Source organism: Aplidium turbinatum, chromosome 4, assembly GCF_918807975.1.
Source record: "Aplidium turbinatum chromosome 4, kaAplTurb1.1, whole genome shotgun sequence".
Lineage (NCBI taxonomy): Eukaryota > Metazoa > Chordata > Ascidiacea > Aplousobranchia > Polyclinidae > Aplidium > Aplidium turbinatum.
This window is the reverse complement of record NC_137475.1, coordinates 9,627,576-9,651,252: the sequence shown is the minus strand read 5'-3', so window position 1 is coordinate 9,651,252 and position 23,677 is coordinate 9,627,576. Positions and strand designations below refer to the sequence as shown.

Sequence of the window (23,677 nt, the reverse complement as noted above, 5' to 3'; positions counted from 1 at the left end):
TCTTTGCTACGGTTATAGACTCACCCCACCATATGCTTATCTGCTGATGATATCAATTACCATCTGGCCAAAGTTTGGCCAAGGACCAATGTGGATCACTTCAGCTCAAAGTATGATGGATATTTGTGAGAAATACTGGTACACGAACCTTCTGTACGTCAATAATTTGTATCCTTCTACGTTACCAGAAGAGGTATGGTTTGTGACATCGACAAAAATGTGACACCTGTGTTTGTCTTACGTTTTGTATTAAAGATGGAATAACCCCATTTTTACTGACTACTGCTGTATTTTACTATCGATATACTTGTGCATTATGTTGAGTAGGGATCCCAGTCATGGTCATATACTGTATACTTTAAGTAGATGAATCTGTTTAGTTACAGTGATCTGTTTTTGATAATAATTTGTTTCCAAACCTTTTCTGCTTCGTCGTCATCATCATCATCCCATTTTGTTTCAAAAAAGCCAGGTCTTTGTCACTTATTATCAGTTGTCTGCAGTGCTTCATTTGTCTTAGTGTATCTTCAAATTTATACAGTATTTCTCGAGTCATCTTTCACGGCTTCCTCCTTCACTTTTCTTTTCTCATCATTTTCTCATTTTTTTTAAACTTTTTTTAACTGACAACATTGGTATATAAGCATTTCTCCATATTCTTAACTGTTTGTCTGCTCTATCAAGACATTGTTTTGCCGAGATGTGTCTTGACACTCATCATCCTAATGAGCTTCATTTCTGTCGTTTACATTCGCCCCATTATCTATCTCCTTCATCGCTTACCTGTTAGCTTCACATCAGATTCCTTTTCACACATGGCTCCTTTGTATAAGTTTTCGTTTAATCTGCCACTTAATTTCATTTTTTGCCTTAAAATTATGACTGGCTGGAGGGCACTGAACAAAAACATGTACTTTTCCTATTTTTAAAAGTTTTGTTTTCTGATAAACTTTTTGTGTGATACGGTATATGAAACGTTGTGAGTGCAGCCTGCGAAATGGCAACGTTTGAAGTGAAGGTAAGACTTTGAAGAATGTATGATACAGGGTGAATATAATCACGTAGTGTTTGGGGGGTTTGTCTATTTTGCTGGTGTCGTCGTCTGAGTGGTTACTTGAAGAAGTCCTTGGGCTATCCGTTGTCTTCGATCGTCTTCTCGACTTCCGTCAAGTGTTGTGTTGCTCTGTTGGTGAGGAACATCTGTACTTCGCTTAGGAGTGTGGTGTTCTTGATACTTGTGGGTAGGACCGAGTTACTGGGATATGGAATACTCCATTCTAATGGACTTGATCCGCATTGATTATTTCTTACTAATGAAGTTATTGTTTATTGTTCTAGTGTTTCTCGTGGGGCTGGTATCTTGCCAATGACACACAATTCTATCTAATAGCGCCATTGCTTCTTTTGATTCTGTACAGGTGAGTATTAGATCTTGTTGTTGATACTTGATCTCATTCAATGAATTTTTTATCTTGATGCGCACAATCGCTTTTTGTTCGATTTTGCCTAACAGCTCTCTTTCTTTCCAACAGATCATGGAAATGGGGTATTGCTCTTATTTCTTTCCTCCTAGCATCCAGTGTGACAATAACAGGCGTATTTTCTGCACTTACTGACCAGCAGCCAATCACTGTGTCATATGGACTCATAGCTAAGTATGTGTTATGTATTTTAGTTTATTTGCATTGAAACGATGTACTTTGTTTTCGTTTCCCTCAGGTCTTCTCTTTTGCTTAGTATTCATCCGCCTGCTTTTGTTAATTGGCACTTCTCGTTTTGGGCTTACTTTGCAGGTTTCACACTATATCTTGGTTGTGCAATTTTATAATAAAACAGAATTCCAGTATGACTCTGATTGAATGAGCTAAAAACACAACAGAGTTATTTGGCGACGAGGATGGGATGCTGAACGTCTGAACGAGAAACTTACAGTGGTACGCAGAAGTGTTCAGTCTTAGTCCCTACGAGTTTTACTTTCTACAAGTTCTAGTTTTTTTAAAATTATTTACAATATGGACAAGGTGGTTGAATTAATGCAGTCGCAGCTGGAACATATGCGACAACAAATGCAGCAACAAGAAGAACAGGCGCGACAACAAAGGCAACAGCACGAAGAACAGATGCGACAACAAAGGCAGCAGCAAGAAGAACAGGCGAAACAACAGATGCAACAGCAAGAAGAACAGGCGCGACAACAAATGCAACAGCAAGAACGTCATCATGAAGAACAACTGAAGGAGTTAATTTCAGCCCTCAAAATTCCATGCGAATCAGAAAACCAGAATCGATTATTTCAAGCCATCCCAAAATTTTGTGAGTTTGATTCAACTTTAGAACTTTGGACTGATTATTGGTCACGTTTTGCACATTTGCAAAAGCACAGTCCGTTCCTGATGATAAGAAGGCTCAAGTTTTCCTCACTAACCAGTCAGCCAGCATCTACAAGATGATCCTCAATCTGGCCGCACAAGAGTCTACAGCAAAGCCAATCAATGAACTTACAATGGAGGAAATTTCTAATTACATGAAGGCACAGTTTGACCCTAAGCGCTTCGTTATTCGTGAACGATTTCGCTTCTGGAGCAACTGGAAGCGGAAACCAGGTGAGACTGTTCCAGAATTGGGTGCACGAATAAGGCAAGCCGCTGCCACGTGCGACTTTTCTTCTATTACTAATCCTTTAGATGAAGCTTTGCGTACTTGTTTTATGTGCTCGGTAGGAAACGAAGCAGTTCTTAAAGCTCTCTTTAAAATTAAACCTGATGATCTTACTATTTCACGTGCTCTTGAAATAGCCATAGAAACTGAAGACGCTGCAAAAGTGGCTAAGGAGACGGTGTTTGGCACTGAACCGTCGGTGGTACATAAAGTTAAAGGCACCGATAGACGATATTCTTTCAAGAAAGCTACAGTGGCCAGTGCTAATGCGAACAAGCAAAGTAAGTGCTATCGATGTGGTAACTCTAATCACCTTGCTAACAACTGCAGATTTAAAAATGCGGTCTGTCATTTCTGTAAACTTGCAGGGCATGTACAATCCGCATGTCGTAAAAAAGCCGCACAAGTTCATTCTTCTAAGGTCAACTGCATACAGGAGGTAAATACTGTTCATAATTCGTCGAGTAAAGTTCCTAAACTCGAGGTTCAAATTTTTATTAAGTCTTTTCCCGTCTTAATGGAACTTGATACAGCTACAGGGGGAAATTTCATCTCTTCTGAAGTTTGGTCGCAGCTAGGCAAACCTATCTTGCAGACTCCGCAGCTACGTTTTCAGTCGGCAAGTAAGCACTCGATGCCTATTGTTGGATCTTTCACAGCCGAAGCGAGCTGCAACAAATCGGGAAAGACGACCACAGTTCAATTTATGGTATGTGAAATCCCTAACCTTAACTTATTAGGGCGTGATGCTATTCAAGCACTAGATATTTCGGTAGATAAGTTCTTTTCTTCATCTTTACATGCTATTCATCGTCACAACGACATAGATTTTAACTTGCAAAAATCATGTTCCGAGTTATGTGACCAATACGAAGACTTATTTAAACCTGAGTTAGGTTGTCTTCAGGATTACGAATTAGAGATTGAGTTTAACTCTGATTGTAAACCAGTGTTTTCAAAGCCCAGACCAGTGCCTTTCGCCATTCAAGAAGACTTAGCTCTTGCCTATGACGCCGGCATAGAAAAAGGTATCTGGACACCTGTACAATTTTGCGACTGGGGAACTCCTGTAGTACCAGTTCGCAAGGCTTCTACCGAAGGTAAGAAATCCAAATTAAGGGTTTGTGGTGACTATTCTTCGACGGTTAATCCACAACTTAAAACTCACAGGCACCCTTTGCCTCTTCCAGAGGATTTAATGCGTAAACTAGGGGGTGGCCACGGATTCACTAAGATTGACCTGGCAGATGCTTATAACCAGATTAGGTTAGGTCCAAAGAGTCGAAAAATATTGGCATTAAGTACCCATAGAGGGGTTTTACTGCAAAATGTTATGCCGTTTGGCATCTCTTCTGCTCCAGGCCATTTCCAAAAGATAATGGATGATTTAACCAGTGACCTTCCAGGTGTAGCAGTGTACCTGGATGACATTTTGATAAGTGGAGCTACAGCGGAAGAGCATTTCCAGAACCTTAAACGACTACTCGATCGTTTATCTTCGAAAGGTCTTAGATGTAGGAAGGAAAAATGTAGATTTGCCCAGGCAAATGTCGAGTACTTAGGTCATGTTCTTTCTAAACAGGGGATTTCAAAGGGTCCTAAAGTCGATGCTGTGCTGAACATGCCTGCTCCTTCCAATGCTGGTACCTTACGTTCTTTTCTGGGGTCGGTTCAATTTTATTCTAAGTTTATGCCCCCAGAATTTTCTACGGTAGCGCAACCGTTATATCATTTAACCAGGAGTGGTGTTCCTTGGAGATGGGAACACAAAGAAAAATGCGCTTTTGCAAAATTAAAAACGTTTCTTTCCGCAGACGATGTTCTCGTACACTTTAACCCGTTGCTTCCTTTAGGAATTGCGTGCGACGCATCAAGCGTGGGCATTGGCGCCACACTGTTTCACCGCTCCCCAGACGGAAGCGAGAGGCCAATAGCAAATGTGTCGAAAATCTTGACGAAGGCTCAAAGAAACTACAGCCAAATCCAAAAGGAGGCTTTGTCTATCATCTTCGCTTTGAAGAAATTTTATCAGTACCTCTACGGTAGGAATTTTATTTTGGTAACGGACCATAAGCCTTTACTTTCACTTTTTGGTCCAGATAAACCTACCCCTTCGCTGGCGGCTAACCGGTTAGCACGCTGGGCGTTGTTTTTGAGTCAATTTAGTTATACTATAGAGTATCGCAAAACAACGCATCACCAAAATGCTGACGCCTTGAGCCGTCTTCCGTCCAACGATGACACAATTTTTGATGGGGAGGAAAGTGCAGATGATGTTGATATTGTCTGCGCAATTGATACGTTGGATTCGCAGGTTAGTCATTCCGATTCTTCTACTTTGCGCAAGGAAACTTCCAAGGATCCAGTCTTGTCTAAAATCATTCGCTTTACACAAGAAGGATGGCCTGCGAAATCAAACTCTAACGATCCAATCGAACAGTTTAGAAGAGTTGCTGATTCTCTAACAACATGTTATGGTTGTTTATTATATGGTTCTAGAGTAGTTATTCCTTTTAAACTTCGCAATGACATTCTTTCTCTTTTACACGAAGGTCATTTCGGCATGCAGCGAATGAAACAGCTGGCCAGGACAGCAGTCTACTGGCCCAAGATCGACGCGGACATTGTCGACCTCTGCCGAACATGTACTACATGTGGTGAGCATTAAGCTGCACCAAGCAAGGCTCCTATCCACCCATGGATAGCTCCAGAGAAGCATTGGAGTCGAATTCATGTCGATCACGCTATTAATTTTTTAGGTTCTAATTGGCTTATTGTTACCGATGCTTATAGTAAGTATCCTTCTATTCACCCAACTTCTTCCGTATCGACGTCTGCTACTTTTGATCTTTTAGAGCAGGATTTTGCCCATTTTGGATACCCCCACTCCATTGTCTCAGACAATGCGACTACGTTTTCTTCAGAAGACTTCAAGAATTATTGTAAAGCTAGGGGTATAGTCCACGTCACTGGAGCACCATACCATCCAGCTACGAATGGTGCTGCAGAGCGTTTGGTGCGCACTTTCAAGCAGGCGTTGAGAAAATCGTCGTTACCGCCTAAAAGTGCCACCACTCAATTCTTGATGCAGTTTCGCCGTACGCTTAATGCCAGTGGTTACTCTCCCAGTGAGTTATTAAACCACCGACAACTACGTACTAAATTAGATATTTTACTTCCTTTCTCAGCTCAGATCACGAAACCATCGACGAGTCCTTCGCCTCGGAAACAAAACCGGAAAACAATTAACTTCGATGTTGGTGATCCTTGTTATGCTTTATACTTTGGTTCCAGGCAAAGCCGAAGCCCTCGGTGGGTTCCTGCCGTCGTGGTGAAGCGACACGGGAGTCGTAGTTTGCAGGTTCGAGTGGACCCTCGAGGTCCAATATGGAGACGCCATATCAACCAGCTACGTCCGCGTTACATCTCGCCGGAAGACGGGGACCCAGGGGAGACTACTTTCACGTCGTCATCGACAGCTGACGAGTTTCCAGTTCCATCGACGCCGATTGCGACCGAGGATTCATCGACGCCGACAGCGACCGAGGATTCATCGACGCCGATTGCGACCGAGGATTCATCGACGCCGATTGCGACCGAGGATTCATTGACGCCGATAGCGACCGACGATCCATCATCGTCATCGCATCAAGAACAAACATTAAGGCGATCAAAGAGAAGACGCCAACCACCTCTTCGTTATGGGTGGTCATAAATTTTATTGGGGAGGTGTTATGTATTTTAGTTTATTTGCATTGAAACGATGTACTTTGTTTTCGTTTCCCTCAGGTCTTCTCTTTTGCTTAGTATTCATCCGCCTGCTTTTGTTAATTGGCACTTCTCGTTTTGGGCTTACTTTGCAGGTTTCACACTATATCTTGGTTGTGCAATTTTATAATAAAACAGAATTCCAGTATGACTCTGATTGAATGAGCTAAAAACACAACAGTATGTATGACTTTACTAAATTCTTGTGAAAGGTTTAGGCGCTCGTTAAATTTTTTTGAAGGGGTTTTTAAATTTTTGAATCTCAGAAGGAAGAAGACAAATTTTAGAATATTTGATGCTGTTTTGTTGAAATCGTACTTTTTGATAGATACAGCTTTTAGAACCTGTAAATAAAGCCATTTCTATTGTTTCGAACCACACTTGTGAAAACGTGCAACAAGAATCAAGTTTTGTGTGGATTTTTTTAATGTAGGCCTAGTAGTGTGCTTTGGAAAAGAGCATTAAATTCTGGGATGCGAGACTGCTTTTTCCCAGGATTTTTCGTTTTCAGAAGAAGGGTCAGCTCTCAATTCAATAGTTTTTTAAGCCTCTTTACAAGCCTACTGACCTTCCAATTTAAAATAGTGACCTTTCTTGTGAGACGGATGAGCTAAGTGGATGTAGTTTTGCATCCCCTAATGTAAATTCCCTAATTCCGTAGAATAGCCACATTGTATCTAATCTTACTCTTGTCTGCAATGACATAACGTATGTAGACGTTGAATCAATGTAAGAAAAGTGATTTTCTATCCTATCTACTTGCAGGGGAGCCGCAGCGCCTTTTCACTTTCCTAACCAAACAGCAAGTTTGTATGCATCCCCCAACAACACGTATCAAACAAACCCGTACATAGATGATTTGTACGGCAAGCCGTGGTGTAGGATAGGCGCTTATCTTGTTGGTATGATCACAGGATATATCTTGCACGCCTACAACAACAAAATTCGCATGAACAAGGTAACAATTACTTGATTAAGAAGTTTTGTTCATTTACTTAAATCACGTATATAGTTTTATGAACTAAGAGTCTAAGACATTAAGATTTCTTAATATATAATACTTTTCCAAAAAAACAGACATCAACTTCTGTAAGCATTTTATTATCGTAATGGCTTGTTTTGGAGAAGCCGATTCGGAGAAATCTCAATTCGGAGACAACCTTTTTTAGGAGAAAATTCGGTGATATTTTAAATCCAGCAACGGTTTGTGCTTATTCAAAGAATTTGCAGGGATCATTTGGGTCACAGGCGGTTTTTGTGTTTATCTTCCCATACCCATGCAAACGAGAGAGTTATTGTTTTAGTGAAATAGATGTAAATTAGCTGATATCTTAGGCTAGGCTATAGCGATATCTAGCAACTTTAGTTGAGACATTTTCCCTGAGACTTCATTTGATTAACCACTATTGTTAATCACGAAATGCTGTTTGACAACTGTTTTTTGTTTTTTTCGCTGAAACTTTATTCCTTTGAAAAAACCGATAACCTCCGAAAATGGCTGTCTCTCAATTAGGATTTCCTCGAATCGGATTCTCTGAATCGTAGCAGACCGTTTTATTATCTAATATCTTTTAATTACTCATAAACAAAATGTTCAAAATTTAGTTGTTTTAAGTCAGACGACAATGCGTTATTGCTGCAACTGTCTCTGGTGAGTGGCAACATTATAAAAATCACATCTATTCTAAACAATGATTTTATGAAGTTTGGCTTTGGATGTGAGTTCATAAGCTTGTGACATATGCAATATCGGCATCAGCTCATAGCTGAGAATAGTCGTGAAATTTGCGAACTTTGCATAGTTCTACAATCTACAGTATTATACTATTAATAATAATGTATATCGTAGCTGAGTAATGATTGAAAATCTAATAATGATTTTTCAAGAAAACGGTTTAAAATGGCCACGTATTAGCAGGCCTTAAAACTCGTATTTTTTTCCGGCAGCCATCGTGGCCTACCAAGAGCTCCTTCTCGGCGGCCAAATCTGCGCGCTTGGAGGCCAAAATACAAATAACGATAGCACACGTAGAATTAAACTTGCAACAATGCTAAAATGATCACTTTGCGTTGTTGAAATCTGGGCGACGTCCTGCAATAGAATCGTTGTACCACGCAAAAACTGCTTTATCGGGATTGTAGTCTGGTATTGCGGGACCATCTAACGACACTAAATTGTTTCAGCTGCTGAGTAAATTGTATCAACTGCATTACCGAATGTATAGCATATACCGCCTTTCATTAAATCTGACCATTTATACCGTTATGATGTCACCATTGAGGGTGTGAAGTCACTAACCCACAGCGGGAATATTTCTCAACTATGAAGACACGTGTTTTCCCCTCGGATGTCAACTAATCTAGTTCTTCTTTTTAACAACGACTCAATGTCCGACAACATTGCATCAACATAAAAACGACAATATTGCCAGCCGCTGTAAATTAGCACTTCAGATTAACACTTTGTTAAAATAAACGGGAATTACAAACAAGACTTAGTCAAACATACAAATGAGCGAAAGTTTTTTAAAAAACTTTATTCTAGAATAGATCATTTAATAAGCGGAAAATTCGTCTTGTTTTTGTTCAGTTACGTTCGTCTAGTACTGCTCTATAATCATGCAAAAAATCGCAAACCTGAGACTTGCGGTTTCGTGTCACTGTAATTAATGCTATTACTCGCGCACAATGGATGAATGCGCGTTGGCCGAATGCGCTGGTAGGCTACAGCTGGTGATCGCAGCTGGATATATTCCATATACACAATAGCAAATGTTCCCGCACAATACAACAGTGGTGATTATAACACGCTGAACTAATTCTGCGACACTCTTTGATACTACATTATTTCGACAGTTACTCCACGCTCATTCTATTGCAAAATTAAATAATTGGCTAGAAAAAACCGGCGGCCAAACTTGGCCGACTGAGAAGGTAGCACCGGCGGTCATTCAAGCACTACTTAGCGGCCATGGCCGCGATGGCCGCCGGCTGCTTTAAGGCTTGCAATTATTGCCATATATTTTTTTGTTTAAAGATAATGTTATCGCTGAAAAGTAATAATGTTTCCACAACCACAAGGTTATAGTGTTCAGCATCAATAAACGCAACTGTATTGAGTCTTGACGCTTAATGACATTTTTTATACCACTTGCAGGCTGTCGTAGTTATCGCTTGGATTGTGGCGTTTACCATTTTCTATCAGCTTCTTTACTGTTCATTCGCTTCATATTCCGCTGGACAACCTTGGAGTATTCCTTTAGCTGCCATCTACAACGCCTTGTGCAGACCAGCATGGTGTGTTGGTTTAGCCTGGCTTACCATCGCTTGTGTCAGCGGTTATGGAGGTAACATGTCTAGTTGATCTTGGGTTTTATTTCTGGTCTTTAGCATCGCATCTTAATTCAATGTAGGTTTGAGAGTGATGTGGTGCTGTAGTGCATAACCAATGTTTGCTCTTCATACTTAAAGTTACAATCGACAGGAGTGTCTTGCGATCATGTTCTTTGTTGAATATGAGGATCACCGGTTTGTGCTTAAACATGATTTCAACTGGAATGTTTGAACGTGGAAGTCTTCATTCCTCGGACTAAGAAAGTCTCTTTGCAAGCTTAATCCTGGTAGTTTCGCATTCTTGTAAAGCTGTTGTAAAGGCCTTGAACCATTGACACCGGCGGGTTCACTGAGATTGCCACAGTAAGCTTTTCGTTCTCCTCCGATAGCTCAATTGGTTAACCGCCTGACATTATGAACGAACTCATTTCAAGAACAACTCGCCATTCACGGGCACCTAGTGGATAGAATAACTTACAGACCACACTTGAACAAGTACAAAAAGCGGAAACTTTACTCTGTCAATGTCGGTGACCATCCTGCGTCAGTGGCTCAAAGCCTTTACAAGCATACAAAACTGCCAGAATTTAGCTCTCAAACACGCTTTCTCAGACCGAGCATAAACATTTTATTGCTGAATGGAGAGTGGTCCATAAGTTCTCGCTAGTAAACCAGTAACTTGTTTGATCGTGACGTTTTGGTGTATATTTGCTTAATTCATTTATGTGACCAACGCTCCAGCATGTTTTGCTTCGATATGTAATGACACGGTGTTATGTAACTGGTTTCTTCCTTCCATCTCTTACGAGTTACAATATCACCAAGCGTCCAAACGTGCATGTATTTTGAAATTATCACTAAGCTGGACAAAAACAAGAATGAAACCACGTTAACTTGCCTACAAGTATTTTCTGGGACAGTGGAGTCAGGCGAAAAATATACGACCCCGATTCCTCGATTTATAACTTGTCGACTCTTGGCTTCACTGTTGCCAGATTTTTGAGGGTTGCCAGATATTTTATTTTTGTCCCTTTTTGTTTTTTAAATTTTGTTTTACTTAAGTTTGATCAAAATTGAAACAAAAAATTTCCCAAATAACTGACTTAAGAACAAACACTTCCATTTTGTAGTAAAGATCTAGATTCTAGAGCGTAATATGGAAAACAAAAAACAATGTTTTAAAAAAAATTGCAAACAAAAGTTTTATTGTTTATCGTTTTCTTAACGACTCCGACTCCGCACACGCCAAAATCCCTCCGACTCCACAGCCCTGATATTTTCTTTGAGTTTTGTTAAACGACTCTTTTAGTAAATTTTATGAAATTATATATTGATTTTTTTACACTCAGGCCCTATCAATGCCTTCCTCAGCTGAAAAGTGTTCATGCCGTTGAGCAGACTAACTTATTGTTCCTACCTGATTCATCCTCTTGTGGTTTTATGGTTTCTTGGAAGCAGCGAAGTTCAATTACATTTTAGCATCTACCAGGCTGTCATGTTGTTTTTGAGTAAGTCAAAGTAATTTCGGAATTCAGTTTCCTAAAAAGTGGTGCTTATATTATACTGTTCGTATCCATTTGGTGTGGTAGTGTTAACGGTGTGCCAATTTTTAGTTCTACATTTTTCTTTAAGAATTGCGTTGTCCTCAAGCAAACTTATACGTTTAAAATGATTATATATCTTCAACTAAAATATTTGCTTTTATTATGATAAAAAAACTTGATTTGATGTTGATAAATTTATGAGAAAACAGTGTCTCGTTTAGAAAAAAATGCGTATTATAACTTACTTTTTCAAAATATTTTCATAAGGTTTTTCTAGTTGAGAATTTTTATCTCAATTCAAAACTAAACACGAGAAAACAGTCTGATAGCCAACCACCAGGAGTGGGTTTCGTTATTCCTTGTTGATATCGTCAGCTCTAACAATTTTACATTTCGTTTTTCAGCGGCTTTTGTGGTCACTACTCTTCTTGCTTACGTCACTGCGATGCTCGTTGAATTTCCCGTCATTGAGCTGATGAAGCTGATGCAGAACAAACGACAAATGCAACCTCTAGCACCAATACAAACTTCAGAGACAATGCCTACTTCTGCTTAGCAGTAGCCACTTATGTTCTAAGAATCTTATTTCATTTCCCTTTTCAGCAAGGACCTGAGATATCAAGGTTGTCTCTTTGTTTGCATTGCAACCTCCATTTTTATCTGTCATTGACATCATCGCAAGTTCAATTTCGTCAATTCATATCGTTTTATATGTTTCATAGCACGTTATTTTAAGGTCTTTCCTTCATTTCCAACCACTCATTGTTTTTGAACTTTTATCACTACACTCTTCGATCATTTCTTCAAGCTGAATCTGGAAGTTGTTCTTGTACACTTTTACAGTATATTGTAGTAGAAAATCCTTGAAGATTTGGTTGGATTGCGTATATTAATTATTACAGCTAGCTTTTACAGCGTTATTTCTGCACCTACGTGTCTACCTTGTAAGGTGCCTTGCATTATTGCATATAGTACTCCATAAAAACACCGCACTAAAATGTCAGTTTGGCTTCAGTAATTCTTCTACCATGTCTGTCATGATGTATTATACCACCCGCAAGTGGCGGGTCTAGAATAAAATAATTGGAGTCACCTCAGCTCTGACCAACTAAGTTAGTTTTTTTGTTAGTTTACTTTGTTTTGGTCCCTTTTGCGTGTTTTGTGACACAATAATGTTTTTTGTTTAAAAGAAATACTTTCTATTTGACCGTGTTGAAAAAGATAATTCTCTGCAGAATTGAACTTAAAATCAAAGTTTCCTTTGGAACCATTTTTGACCGCGACTGAAGAATTTTAAGCATTTTTTTTTTTGACAAAGTTTTGAAGTGAAAAGTAGGCAGTGTTGTAGTAGATACTGTTTGGGCAGCCTACTTGCCTATTTTTTTGCCTTTGTAATTTGTTGGGAAAGCTGCAATTGTTACTGCTTGCTATTTCTAACAGCGATTTGGCACCATCACCATTCGACAAAGTACAGTTAGCAGAAACTGTCTGGTTTTTTGAATAAATAAACAGAAAATGTTTAACAAAAGGATTAGGCTAAACTGCATACAAAAACGACTTTCAATGTTGCATGACTGATAAGGGACACATTCATGTGCACCAATCAGTAAATTGCTGCTTTTTTCACTAACCTTTTAATCAATGCAAAGAGACTGATCGACTGGCTGAGCTATTGCTCAATATCACTGTGTTGAAGGTCAAGAGGTTAGAGAGTTTGCATTGACATTTTTGCATTTATAATTTGTTAAAAAAGTTGCAATTATTTCTGCTTTGCTAATTTCGCAACATGGTGCGCAAATCTTTTTCTGTGTCTTTCATGTTTTTCACGTGGTATCTAAGTTTTGAAAATTCATTCCATTAAAGAACATATACAGTAGCTCACCTATCACCTCAATTAACGCGACAATTTTAGAAACTTCATATGAGTGAACAATGTTTTTACCGAAACGAGTGAACAATGTTTTTACCTCAGAATGTTGCATTTTATTCTCAATGTTTCATCCAGTAATAATTCAAGTAATGATTCAAAACACACTTCGGTTAGGCGAAAAAAAAAATTTTTTTTTTTTTAATTTTTGGAGTAGGCCTACACGTAACTGGGTACCCTCCCAAATCTACTACTGCCATCGATAGCATATTTCGTCAGAGAATTGCTAATTGCTTTCTCCAGTATTCTGTAATAAGTTCTTTTAAACGTTCAAGCCTTGAAGTTCTGTAATTCATCATATATCTGATTTTACATGTGTTTGAAATGCATTAACTGGTTTCTCGAAGTTCTGTAGGCCTACTGATTTTTTTTTATTGAGTGTTTGTTCATGCACTAAAGTTCTTTCTGTAGTTCTTCGTGTATTTTCAAGAAGAAAATAGTGATTTGTAGCATTGTAATTTATGAAGTTATCATCGCATCCAAATGGTAATTTGTATTTTCTGAATGTCATTTTTTATAAAATTGTTTTACCGTTTTGTGTCAAAACGAAAAAAAAATACATTGATGTATTAAATATCAAACGCAAAACAGTCAGTGAAATAACAAGTTTATTTATTTAGTGTAATCTAAAAACACTCGCTAGGTTTAGCTGTTTAACAGCAAACAGTTTTTTCATGCCAGGGACGCAGCCACCAGGAGGTTGGGGGTGCAATCGCTCCTTAAAAAATCTTTCTCCCTTAAAAATGTTATCTTGTCCCCCCGAAAAAGGTCGTTAGACCACTCGGAATGTGACAACTCAGCAAGTACAATTCAGCTACTATCCAAGTCAGCAAATGAGATTCACTTGCTCAGTTCTGACTTGCTTGGTCATCGCTTACTAAACTGAATTTGCTGACTTGTGACATGCCAAGTTACGGCTTGCTCAGTTTCATCTTTTGGCACTTTCAGTCACTTGCTGAAATTTTGCTAACTCAGTTGTCACTTGCTCAACTGCCATTTGCTCAATTCACAACTGCTAACTTGTAAGAGACTTCCAAAAATGCTCTTTTAATGGTTATTACAACATTTTAATGACATTGCGTTAAGGTCTGCAATGCATGTTGAATGGCATTTCATAAATGTATGGCTGCATTGAGCAGCTATATTTTCAAACAAAATGTTTATTGCAAATAGTGAAATTGCCTCTCCCAACAGTTGCTTTTGCCTCTCTAAAGTTTTCTTTCTAGCTACTTCACTGAGTTATGCACTGACAAATAATTAATTCCACCCTCAAGTTTCCTTAATTTATTGATTTTTGATAAAGCTCTTTGAAACGAAAGTATTTCGTCTCAGAATTTAACTAATTTCGCTTAAAAACAGTGAATAAACAAACGTGAAGTTACGCGGTGCATGAGAACAACCCGAACACTCGTATTCTTCACTCACAACACGACTTCAGGAAGCGTTTCACTAAAGTTTTGTATACACAAAAGGTCTTATATAACAAATCAATATTTTGTGTTTACTCGCAATGTTGCTTCTACACTCCGAATTACTCTTTGACTAGGCTTGTTTTGGCCTAATTGGAATCGTTTTGTTCAAGGAATCAAAGCCTAACTTCCTAAGTATATTGCTTTTCAATCTTCATATACAGTTTTGTTGATTCACATCAGAAAGCATCATATAATATTTGATTTGCGTCATGTATTAAATTCAATTTTCAACAACAGTTCATATAATCGACAGGATATTAGCCTATTATGCTCCTTAAAGAAATTCATAAGCACCACACCTTTAGAATTCAAAAACGAATGCCATAATTTTTCTAACAAATACAGTCACTTATGTGGAAAACTTCTTTATTTATTTTTTTATAAAAAGAATGGTCATAGAACACATCCAAATGTTGTAGCTGCACAAATGTTCTCCCCCAAAAGTTACTTTGCAGAAAAAATAATGTAAGAAAGCCTGCCAGTGTGTAATTTTTCCAAATCATCATCATGATGATGGGGGAGAACATTTGTGCAATGTGCAGCTACAACATTTGGATGTGTTTTATGACCATTATTATAAAAGATCACAGATCCAAAGATATGGCAACTTTCTATGTCAAGCCGGACCCTTGGAGACCTACAGAGGTGTAGGCTTTAGCTTAAGCTACAGTAGCGCTTGGTGTTAATCTTTGAAACATCTATGGGCGTTTAGGGTAAAACTAAAAGCAAAGTTTGTGTGTAGCGTAATATAAATTAGCTTCCTCATAATTTCCTTTCAAGTCATACAGGATACACCATCCAGAATAGCTTACGTTAGATATTTTTCTGAAACGCCGGAAACATCTTTTGTTTTGTTTTTCAGTGCTGTGCACTGCATTATCTTGGTGAGCTGCTGAAGCTACACTTTATAGGCCTGCAATCATTAGTCTGCAGCTCAGCTGACTTAAAAATCGCACTTGCTTCTCTTAGGTTATTTTTGGCCAGACAAGAATAGCATGTCAATAACTATAGACATCGAAGTTTTGGCTATTAGGCATAGCCTACTTGCTCTTGCGACAGTTATTCAAGCCACTCCCCACCGTTTTATAGTAGCCTAGTGATACGAGTTCTTACCTCCGTGATCAACGAACACTAACTGGAAAGAATGAACCCTTTCTGGTTGTTTACACTAAAATGGGCAATCAACCTCCTCACCAGCTTTTCAGACCATCCAGTAATCACTAGTGTTTTGGCCATCACACAGGTCTTGGCGATCAGTAGTTCAATTTTTGAAATTAAATTTGGTAGGATAAGGTAACAAAATGTTACTGCAAACAATTGACTGGATTTAGTAGTCAAGTTATCCAACTTACCATTAGGGTGCTGTGCTGAAAGTTATTTTATAGCATTTTTGTCTGAAAAAGAAGAGATTTGTTCATCCGAAGAAACAGGTAGCCTATTCTTTGTGGACATCAGCTCATGTTTCTGATTAGTGGAGAAAAATTCAAATTTGCAAAGCCGTTTAAAAAAACGAGTTGGCGTCTATAACTTTTTTAATTGATCTTTTATATGTAGGCATATGATAATTAATTATGCAAAGAATTGTTAGACACTTTTTTCTGTTACTTTTTATTTTTTCTAACGTGGTATTTTCAAACGAAAATGATGGACTTCTGATTGGAGCATTCAATGTAAGGGTATTCGGCCAAAGCAAAATGAGAACGTCAGAGCGGGTTGATGTTTTGCAAAAGGTGAGGTATTGTAGCCTACTGTATCTGGCAAGCCTATGTGCAATATTTTATATGGCAGACTACCTCAAAAGTATGCAGCTGTAACCTAAATAGGCCTATTTAAATAATAGATTATTTGGTAATGCAGTCAACTCTCGTTACTATGCCACCAGTCGTGGCAGAGAAGAAATGGCGTAGTAACGATAGCACAGAAATCTCCTTGTTCTTGAAGATACGAGGTCTCTTGAAATTGCCAGAAGAGGAACCTTCTCGATGTCGCTCATTTTTGCCACGTCCAGAAAAGTGATCTTTGCTTGCTTTTCTTTCCTCCAGTGCACCCAGTGTTGTATTCGAGGGTATAGGCTACGCAGTAGCCTATAGCCTACTCTCTGCTTTTTCGAGCAACAATAGTAGCCTATACCCTCTGGTTTAAAAAGGACAATACGAACTATTGAGAGTTTCAAGGAAGGTCCGGAGAAAAAACACAGTTGACTTTAGCAGCGAAGGATAATTAATTTAACGTTAGAAATATTCCTCTGATGCAGAATTTTAAAATGGTGCTAATTAACGCGAATCAATTCATCCAGAGCATTGTTAGCAGAACGCAAATGAGACTTTGCGCTAAAGCCGATACTGACAATGATAAGCTACTGGTTGATATTGCTATTTTGCAATCTGAAAAAATGATAGAAGGATATTAAATTTGCGTCATGGAGAAGCATAGGTGAGAAGAATTTGTAGACGCTTTGACATTGATGAAATACCGTCAATCCATAGATTAAGAGACTTTAATGAAAAAGTTCAAATTGTGCCCAATAATTTGAAGCCTCTCTTGACAGCTATTCCAACTTTACCTTGTTCGACAGCAGAATGTGAATGTGGTTTAAGTTTAATGAACAATATTATCACAGGTTCAAGAGCATCTTTGCTCATTTATAATGTGAGCTGTTTGATGTTTATTAATTACAATGGACCACCTGTGGCTCAATTTACCGCTAAAAATATGTAAGATCCCAGCTGATAAACCACCGATCAGCTAAGGATTCTAGATCCCGAATTTGTAAAGAAGTTAAATAAATAGATCAGGGGTCACCAAACTTTCTTCTCTGAGGGCCGGATTGCTGCGAGATTAACAGCTGCGGGCCGGATGCAAATTGCGAAAAGATATACAACCATTTAGAATCTCCATTGACTTGAATTGAGCACAATAAATAACGAAGTCAGCGGTGGAATAGCAACGTTGTGATGAAAATCGAAAAGTTGCTGGAAAAGTTATCCCCTGATGTGATACACTACACGGCATCGTGCTCTTGAAAAAGCTTTCCTGCTATAGGCTATAGCAGTGGTCGGCAACCTTTTTTAACAAAAGAGCGATTCTGTTACATATTTTGGCAGATATGACCAGCTGAGAGCCACAAAACGTAATATATGTATTTCAAGTAGATCAGACCACAGTTTCTTTGCTACGGTGCCGAACAATTCTTTTTTAAGCCGTCATCTCTATCTGTGTACGGCTTTCCTCGCTTAACAATCTATTGAGCTGCCACAAAACTAGCAGCATTGGTGTGGGGCATGGGCTGTTATCCATTTATTGAAAGCTTTTTTACTCTGCTCCGATCTTTGCTTAAGTTCGAATACTACCTACTTTAACTAATCTCCAAAATGGGATAATGTGCAGCAAAATTAATGCTCTATGGCTGTTCTGACAATGCCTTTTGAAGTCATTTATTTTGGGATTTTAAGCTGAATGGAGAGCAGTTCTAAAAGTGCGTTGCTCAAGCGCACATCCCGAGAGTCGAACCAGTGCCGCGTGATCTTGAGCCGGGCGCGTAACCACTGAGCTAATTTTACTGTAGCCTAATGCAGTTGAGAACAATTTGGAACAATGGAGTCAGCACTATGTTGTTGGCGTTAGAGCACTAAACTAGTGTTCACACTTTTTCGCAGACGAATATCGAATTTAATTCCCATACCTTAGCCTACTAACGATATTAATATCGCATAACGCACGTTGGCTTTGCATTGAAAATCTTCGATTGGGACTGCAAAAAATTAGGCTACCGGTGGAAATTAATCTACCCTAAGTTGAAAGAGAGTGGAGCCATTAATTTAAAGACCACTTGTGTTTATTTTTGTAGGTCCTTTCGCGGTATGACATTGCTTTAGTACAAGAGATAAGAGATTCTAAGCAAACCGCTTTCCCAAGGCTAGTCTCCATTATTAATTCATTGCACAGCGATCAGTTTAACTTTGTAACAGGTCTTAGAGTTGGAAGGACTTCATCAAAAGAGCAGTACGGATTTATATTCAGGTGTGTTACTGATTATAGTGATTATGCATAAATGCAATAATACGTTTTCTTAATTGAGGGATTGCATAAGGGAATCGGAGGATATAATACTTTTACTTTTTTGCTTTCGTATCTTCAGGTTACATCAAAATTGCTATACAAAATTTCCATAAAAAAACAGTCAAGGTTTTGAGTAATTGTTTAAAAACTTAATTAGTTTAAATGTTTAAAAAACTCTTTAACTTCAAAATGATTTGGGAGCACGTGACTCCCCCCTGTTCCCCTTAAACTCTACGCTACCGGCCCAACCTTTTACCGGTACTACAGTAACAGTATGTATAGGTCGCATGCAGCCTACACCGAGGAAAGGCTTTTGCAAGAATGAGCTGTTGGCCCGTAAAATCACTGCATGTGCTAAGGTAGACTACTTATAGCCTGCTGTTTAGGTTTAGGGCCTTCATGCAATATGAAATTACACTTAAAACTAATAATTTATATAATAAAGTTATATCGATCAATGTCCAACTTTAGGAAAGACAAAGTGGAGATTATATCTGAGTATGAAGAAAATGATGAAAAGGACGTGTTTGAAAGAGAACCTTTAGTGGTAAGATTTCGAAGAATCGACAACAAAGGTAGATCATTTGATAAAGCAATTTTATTTATAGATACCGTAGCCTACTTATTGGTGACAATTTTTACCTGTTCTACCTGCATTATCTACATGCCAAATATTTAGCCTACTAATTAGCTTACTTGGTGACTAGGCTATAACTGTTTCACTAAATACAGTAAATAGCCTTACAATTTTTCTATAATTTTTTATGGCCAATACAAAATCACACTGTTTTCTCAGGTATTGTCAAAGAATTTACAATGATCGCACTACATGCGAAACCAAGAGATGCAATCAAAGAAATGAATTACTTGATTGATGTATATGAGAAATCAGAAAAGTATTATGGTCCCGTAAGTGTGTATAACTGTCAATACTGAGTTTGGCTGTTTTGATAAATTGGTAAAAAATCTACCCTGGTAAACATGAATCAGAAAAAAGTCCACCCTGATAACTATAGGCCTACACCCAAAACACATCATCCCACTAATTATTAGGCTAACAATTTTTCATGGGCCGAAATAATTATCAAAAAGGCTAAATCCAGAGTCGATATGTAGCCTACAAAGTTAGATTTTTTTCTGGAGGATAATTAACTTATTAGATATAGGCTACAGTATTGTATGGCGAGGATATTTATCAGATGGACTTAATCCCGAGCGATATTTATTATGGTAGATTTTTTCAGGATGATGTTTTATCAGAAGTCGTTTTTCTTTTCAGAATGCAATTATTGCGGGAGATTTAAATGCTGACTGCAAATACGTGTGCAAGTCATGCTGGAATAGAGTGAGGCTAAGAATGGATCACAGATTCAAATGGTTGATTCCAGATTCTGTTGACACAACCACAACAAGAACTCATTGTGCATACGACAGGTTAGGCTATAGACTATTCATTTCTTCTGTGTTTTAAACCTGACTATTTGTAGTGAGAAAATATATGGTGGATCTATAAATTATGTGATCACCGTATTGTCAAGCAGCTTCCATGTAGGCTCTACTTATCTACTGCACTATATTAGCATTTCTTATAAAGGCAATACAAAATTTGTAAGTTCAATATTTCCTTGAAGCACACAGCTTAACAATAACGTGCAATTATTTTGTTTAACTAACATTTTCTATTTTGCAGTAATACTTCACAACATGTTTACAATTTAGATTGCAAACTTTGGTTCAAATTCTTCAAATGGTTAATTTCAACACTAGCGGTGCACATTTCTCCATCACTAATTTACTGTGATATCAGTGGTTGTTTGAACTAGCTTACTCGTCTCTATTGCTATTATGGTTGAGGCTGGGTGCCCCAAAATTGAAATAGCATTCGGTCTATTTTTATCTAAATCCGGTCGTCCTCTCCTAGCAGGCTATGCGAAATCGCCAAGATTAAGCTGGTAAAGTAAAGACGCTTTCAAATTTCAACGTCCAAGGATGAAAATTCTCGCACATTCAATCAAGTGACAATTAATCTATAGAGACCTACTGTTCTTAAATTTAATTTACAATATAACAAAGGTTGTCAGAAAAGAATATTGTCTTGTTTCTTTTTTTCTTATCAACTACGTAAGTGAGTAGTTTTAACTTTGTCATGTTTTTCGATGCTACGTTGTTTTTCAATCCAGAATAATTCTTACTGGTGATGAACTGCAGAAAAACGCTTGCTGCGCAAGAGTTTTTCATTTTGATTCTCAGTACCATCTGACCTCAAAATTGGTGAGTTTACATCGAGATTTATATATGCATAGTTATAATGTTACCAGGGTAATTTTTACAAAAAAAATTGTCCCTTTTGTGATAAAAATATGGTAATCTAATTAACATCAACTTCAACTGTACAAAACATTACCTTTGCTTATCTGAATTTTCTGCCACTACTGTGTATAAAATGTCAACAATTGTAGCTATAGAGCTGGAAAAAAAACGAAGAAAAAAAAAATAATAAAAGGAAGAAAAGAAATTTGATGGTTGGTTTGATGAAAAATAATAAAACGCTGAAAATTAAGTTCTTTTTGATAAAAATTGACAAATGGTGCTTGTTTATGAATAGCCTAACAACCTCTTGAAAATATTTCTATATAAGAAGTGATGTTCGCGTATACAAAAAATATTGACGCCGTCAGCGTAAACGCAAACGTTCGAAAAACCATACGCCGTATGCGTCAACGTAACTTGTAAAAGAAGTTGGCGGCGTTTGCGTCAGCGCAAACACTAGCGTAAACTCATTTTGTTTGCTAGGAGCCAAACATTCACGCGGTATAAACCACTCGAAACAAACAAGTTTTATTTTGGATTTCCACGAAGAAACACAAGCATCTGAAAGTGTTCATCTGACATTTTGCTGCGTTTTGGTTTCAATAGGCTATGTCTTTGCCCATTGAAACCATTTTTTCAACTGCAAAATTAAAATGCAAACAACAGCTATACGTACATCTCTGTATATACAGTAGGCTACGGCAGCTATCTTCTTCTTTCGTTAGAGGCCGCCCCAGGTCACGTTGTTATGTCCAGGCACAGCAGCCAATGAATTGTGTGTTTATCGAATGTTGTTAGGTCCACATATGTATATCCTGCTCCAGTCAGGAGTCAGTAAACAGGACATTGGTAGGTAATATGGTATGCAGTCCGAAAATCTGAGCCACGTGGGCATGGTGGTGTGGCGGCCAGGCCCCATTACAATCTTTTAAGTTAATTCAGCTTTGTTTTTCTGTTTTACGGTAGCCTACGTTTTGTTGCTTGTGTTTTCGTACATGGCCAAGTTGATGACTGTAGAGTTACTAAAATGCACTACGGTACCTCAGAGATTGTGAGTAATTTTGAGTTTTTGAAAATATACTGTATATTAGGCTATAGCCTACAAAGACAAAATTTGCTCAAGTTTTGAAAAATTTGGGAAAATTCTGTTCGCTCCTCAAAATGTTTTACTCCTACGGCTATGCACTAGAAAAAACATGAGACAAAGTTGGTAAATTGGCATTTATCATTTGTTTTAGCATATTTGAAATGGAGATTTCATTTTAGCGTTGTTTTAAGTTTGGTCAACCAATCTATTAAAACGGATTCAAAAGAAAAGCAAAATTGCCTAATTGACCAGAAAAATGAAAGCGCATAAACCGACTAATAATAATGTTATGGTTTTATTTATTGTCGCTCTACAACAGCTAAGGTCTTTTAGCGACAGGGCTCATTTTTGATTTGTATCAGGTTTACGATGTTATCACATTATTACCCGACTCATTCTCACTGCGCTATGCACGATAGAACACAATCGGTACCGTTTTTAAAGTCTTCGGTTTGACCCGACCTGGAATCGATCTCAGATCTACCAGCACCAGAGCCGAAGGCGAAACCACTCGGCCACTGAGCTGGTGCATAAACCGACTAAAGGGCCTCTCCAAGAAGAACGGGTAAGGTAAACGCCATATTTATGGTAAGCTACCTAATCGCATTGTTCAAACATGGCTTGACCTATAGGCCTAATGGCTTTTTCAATCACACAGCAGGTTTAGCATTGGGGCGGAGTAGGAAAAACTGAATTAGGCTACAAGTATTGAATTAGCATACAATTTGCATAGACTAAAATTAATTCATACCTAACCTATTTTTAGGTTGCCATTTAGGCTATGCATTCTATACATGCAGTCCATTTAGCCTAGGCTATCTACGGTACCTTTATCTGCAGCTTTACTTACAATGGGATAAATATTTTATGTTTACGCTTTTTATAACCTATTCTTAACATGGTTATAATATCTTAGTTGGCTTTGTGTTAGTTAAATTTTACTGAACTAGTAATTTGTTTTTGCAGACGAGACGTGTTAGCGACCACTATCCGATAGAATTCACCCTTATGTAGGCTGATCAGGGAGACCTATCCCAATTCCTCGACAGTTTGCCCGCTGACAGAAAGAAAAGCTTATTTTATCTGGCTTATCGTGTTCCGATGCTTTTTAGAAAACCGGTAGCTAAAAATTGTATTGTTCAACTTGCTAAGGGCACATCGATACAATTGTCGTTCGAGCCAATCGCTCTCACTGTGCGCAACGCGTCAATAGTGGATTTCGATACCGCAACCTTTCATGGCATATTTAGTTTTGCTTCGTGCTCTTTGCGTTTGTCTGGATGGCGCTATTACAGTGTACGAAGTGCCAAGGAACATTATTTCCAATGACAATTGCAGTCTGACAGAAATAATACTGTTATCATTCGATTACATCAGAAAACAATATTAACTTTTCGGAATAGTCAAAGTTACAAAAGGAATCAAAAACTACAAACAGAATTAATGCTACCTGTGCAAAAGTGAGTAGTCAGGCAGTGCTGACGCCAGGATATCGCTCCTCGACTGTGCATATCCTTGG

The 23,677-nt window shown here is 38.2% G+C and overlaps 1 protein-coding gene and 1 pseudogene across 2 annotated transcripts in view; both read left to right on the top strand.

Annotated features, from left to right (window-relative positions):
• The window catches only part of LOC145768568 (nose resistant to fluoxetine protein 6-like), a 33,074-nt pseudogene extending 19,252 nt beyond the window's left edge, over nt 1–13,822 (top strand). The window contains exons 7-13 of the transcript XR_014288955.1: nt 19–193; nt 1,339–1,418; nt 1,533–1,655; nt 7,192–7,384; nt 9,584–9,773; nt 11,109–11,267; nt 11,708–13,822. The product of XR_014288955.1 is annotated as a nose resistant to fluoxetine protein 6-like (transcript). The remainder of the gene's footprint in view (nt 1–18; nt 194–1,338; nt 1,419–1,532; nt 1,656–7,191; nt 7,385–9,583; nt 9,774–11,108; nt 11,268–11,707) is intronic.
• A 2,439-nt stretch (nt 13,823–16,261) lies between these two features.
• Nucleotides 16,262–23,472, top strand: LOC145768566 (deoxyribonuclease-1-like). The gene is made up of 7 exons (XM_082580093.1): nt 16,262–16,432; nt 18,550–18,722; nt 19,233–19,336; nt 19,558–19,670; nt 20,041–20,195; nt 20,942–21,032; nt 23,125–23,472. Exons 1-7 carry the CDS (start codon nt 16,274–16,276, stop codon nt 23,170–23,172), a joined length of 843 nt encoding a protein of 280 aa, XP_082436219.1. The 5' UTR covers nt 16,262–16,273; the 3' UTR covers nt 23,173–23,472.
• Nucleotides 23,473–23,677: the final 205 nt, after the last annotated feature.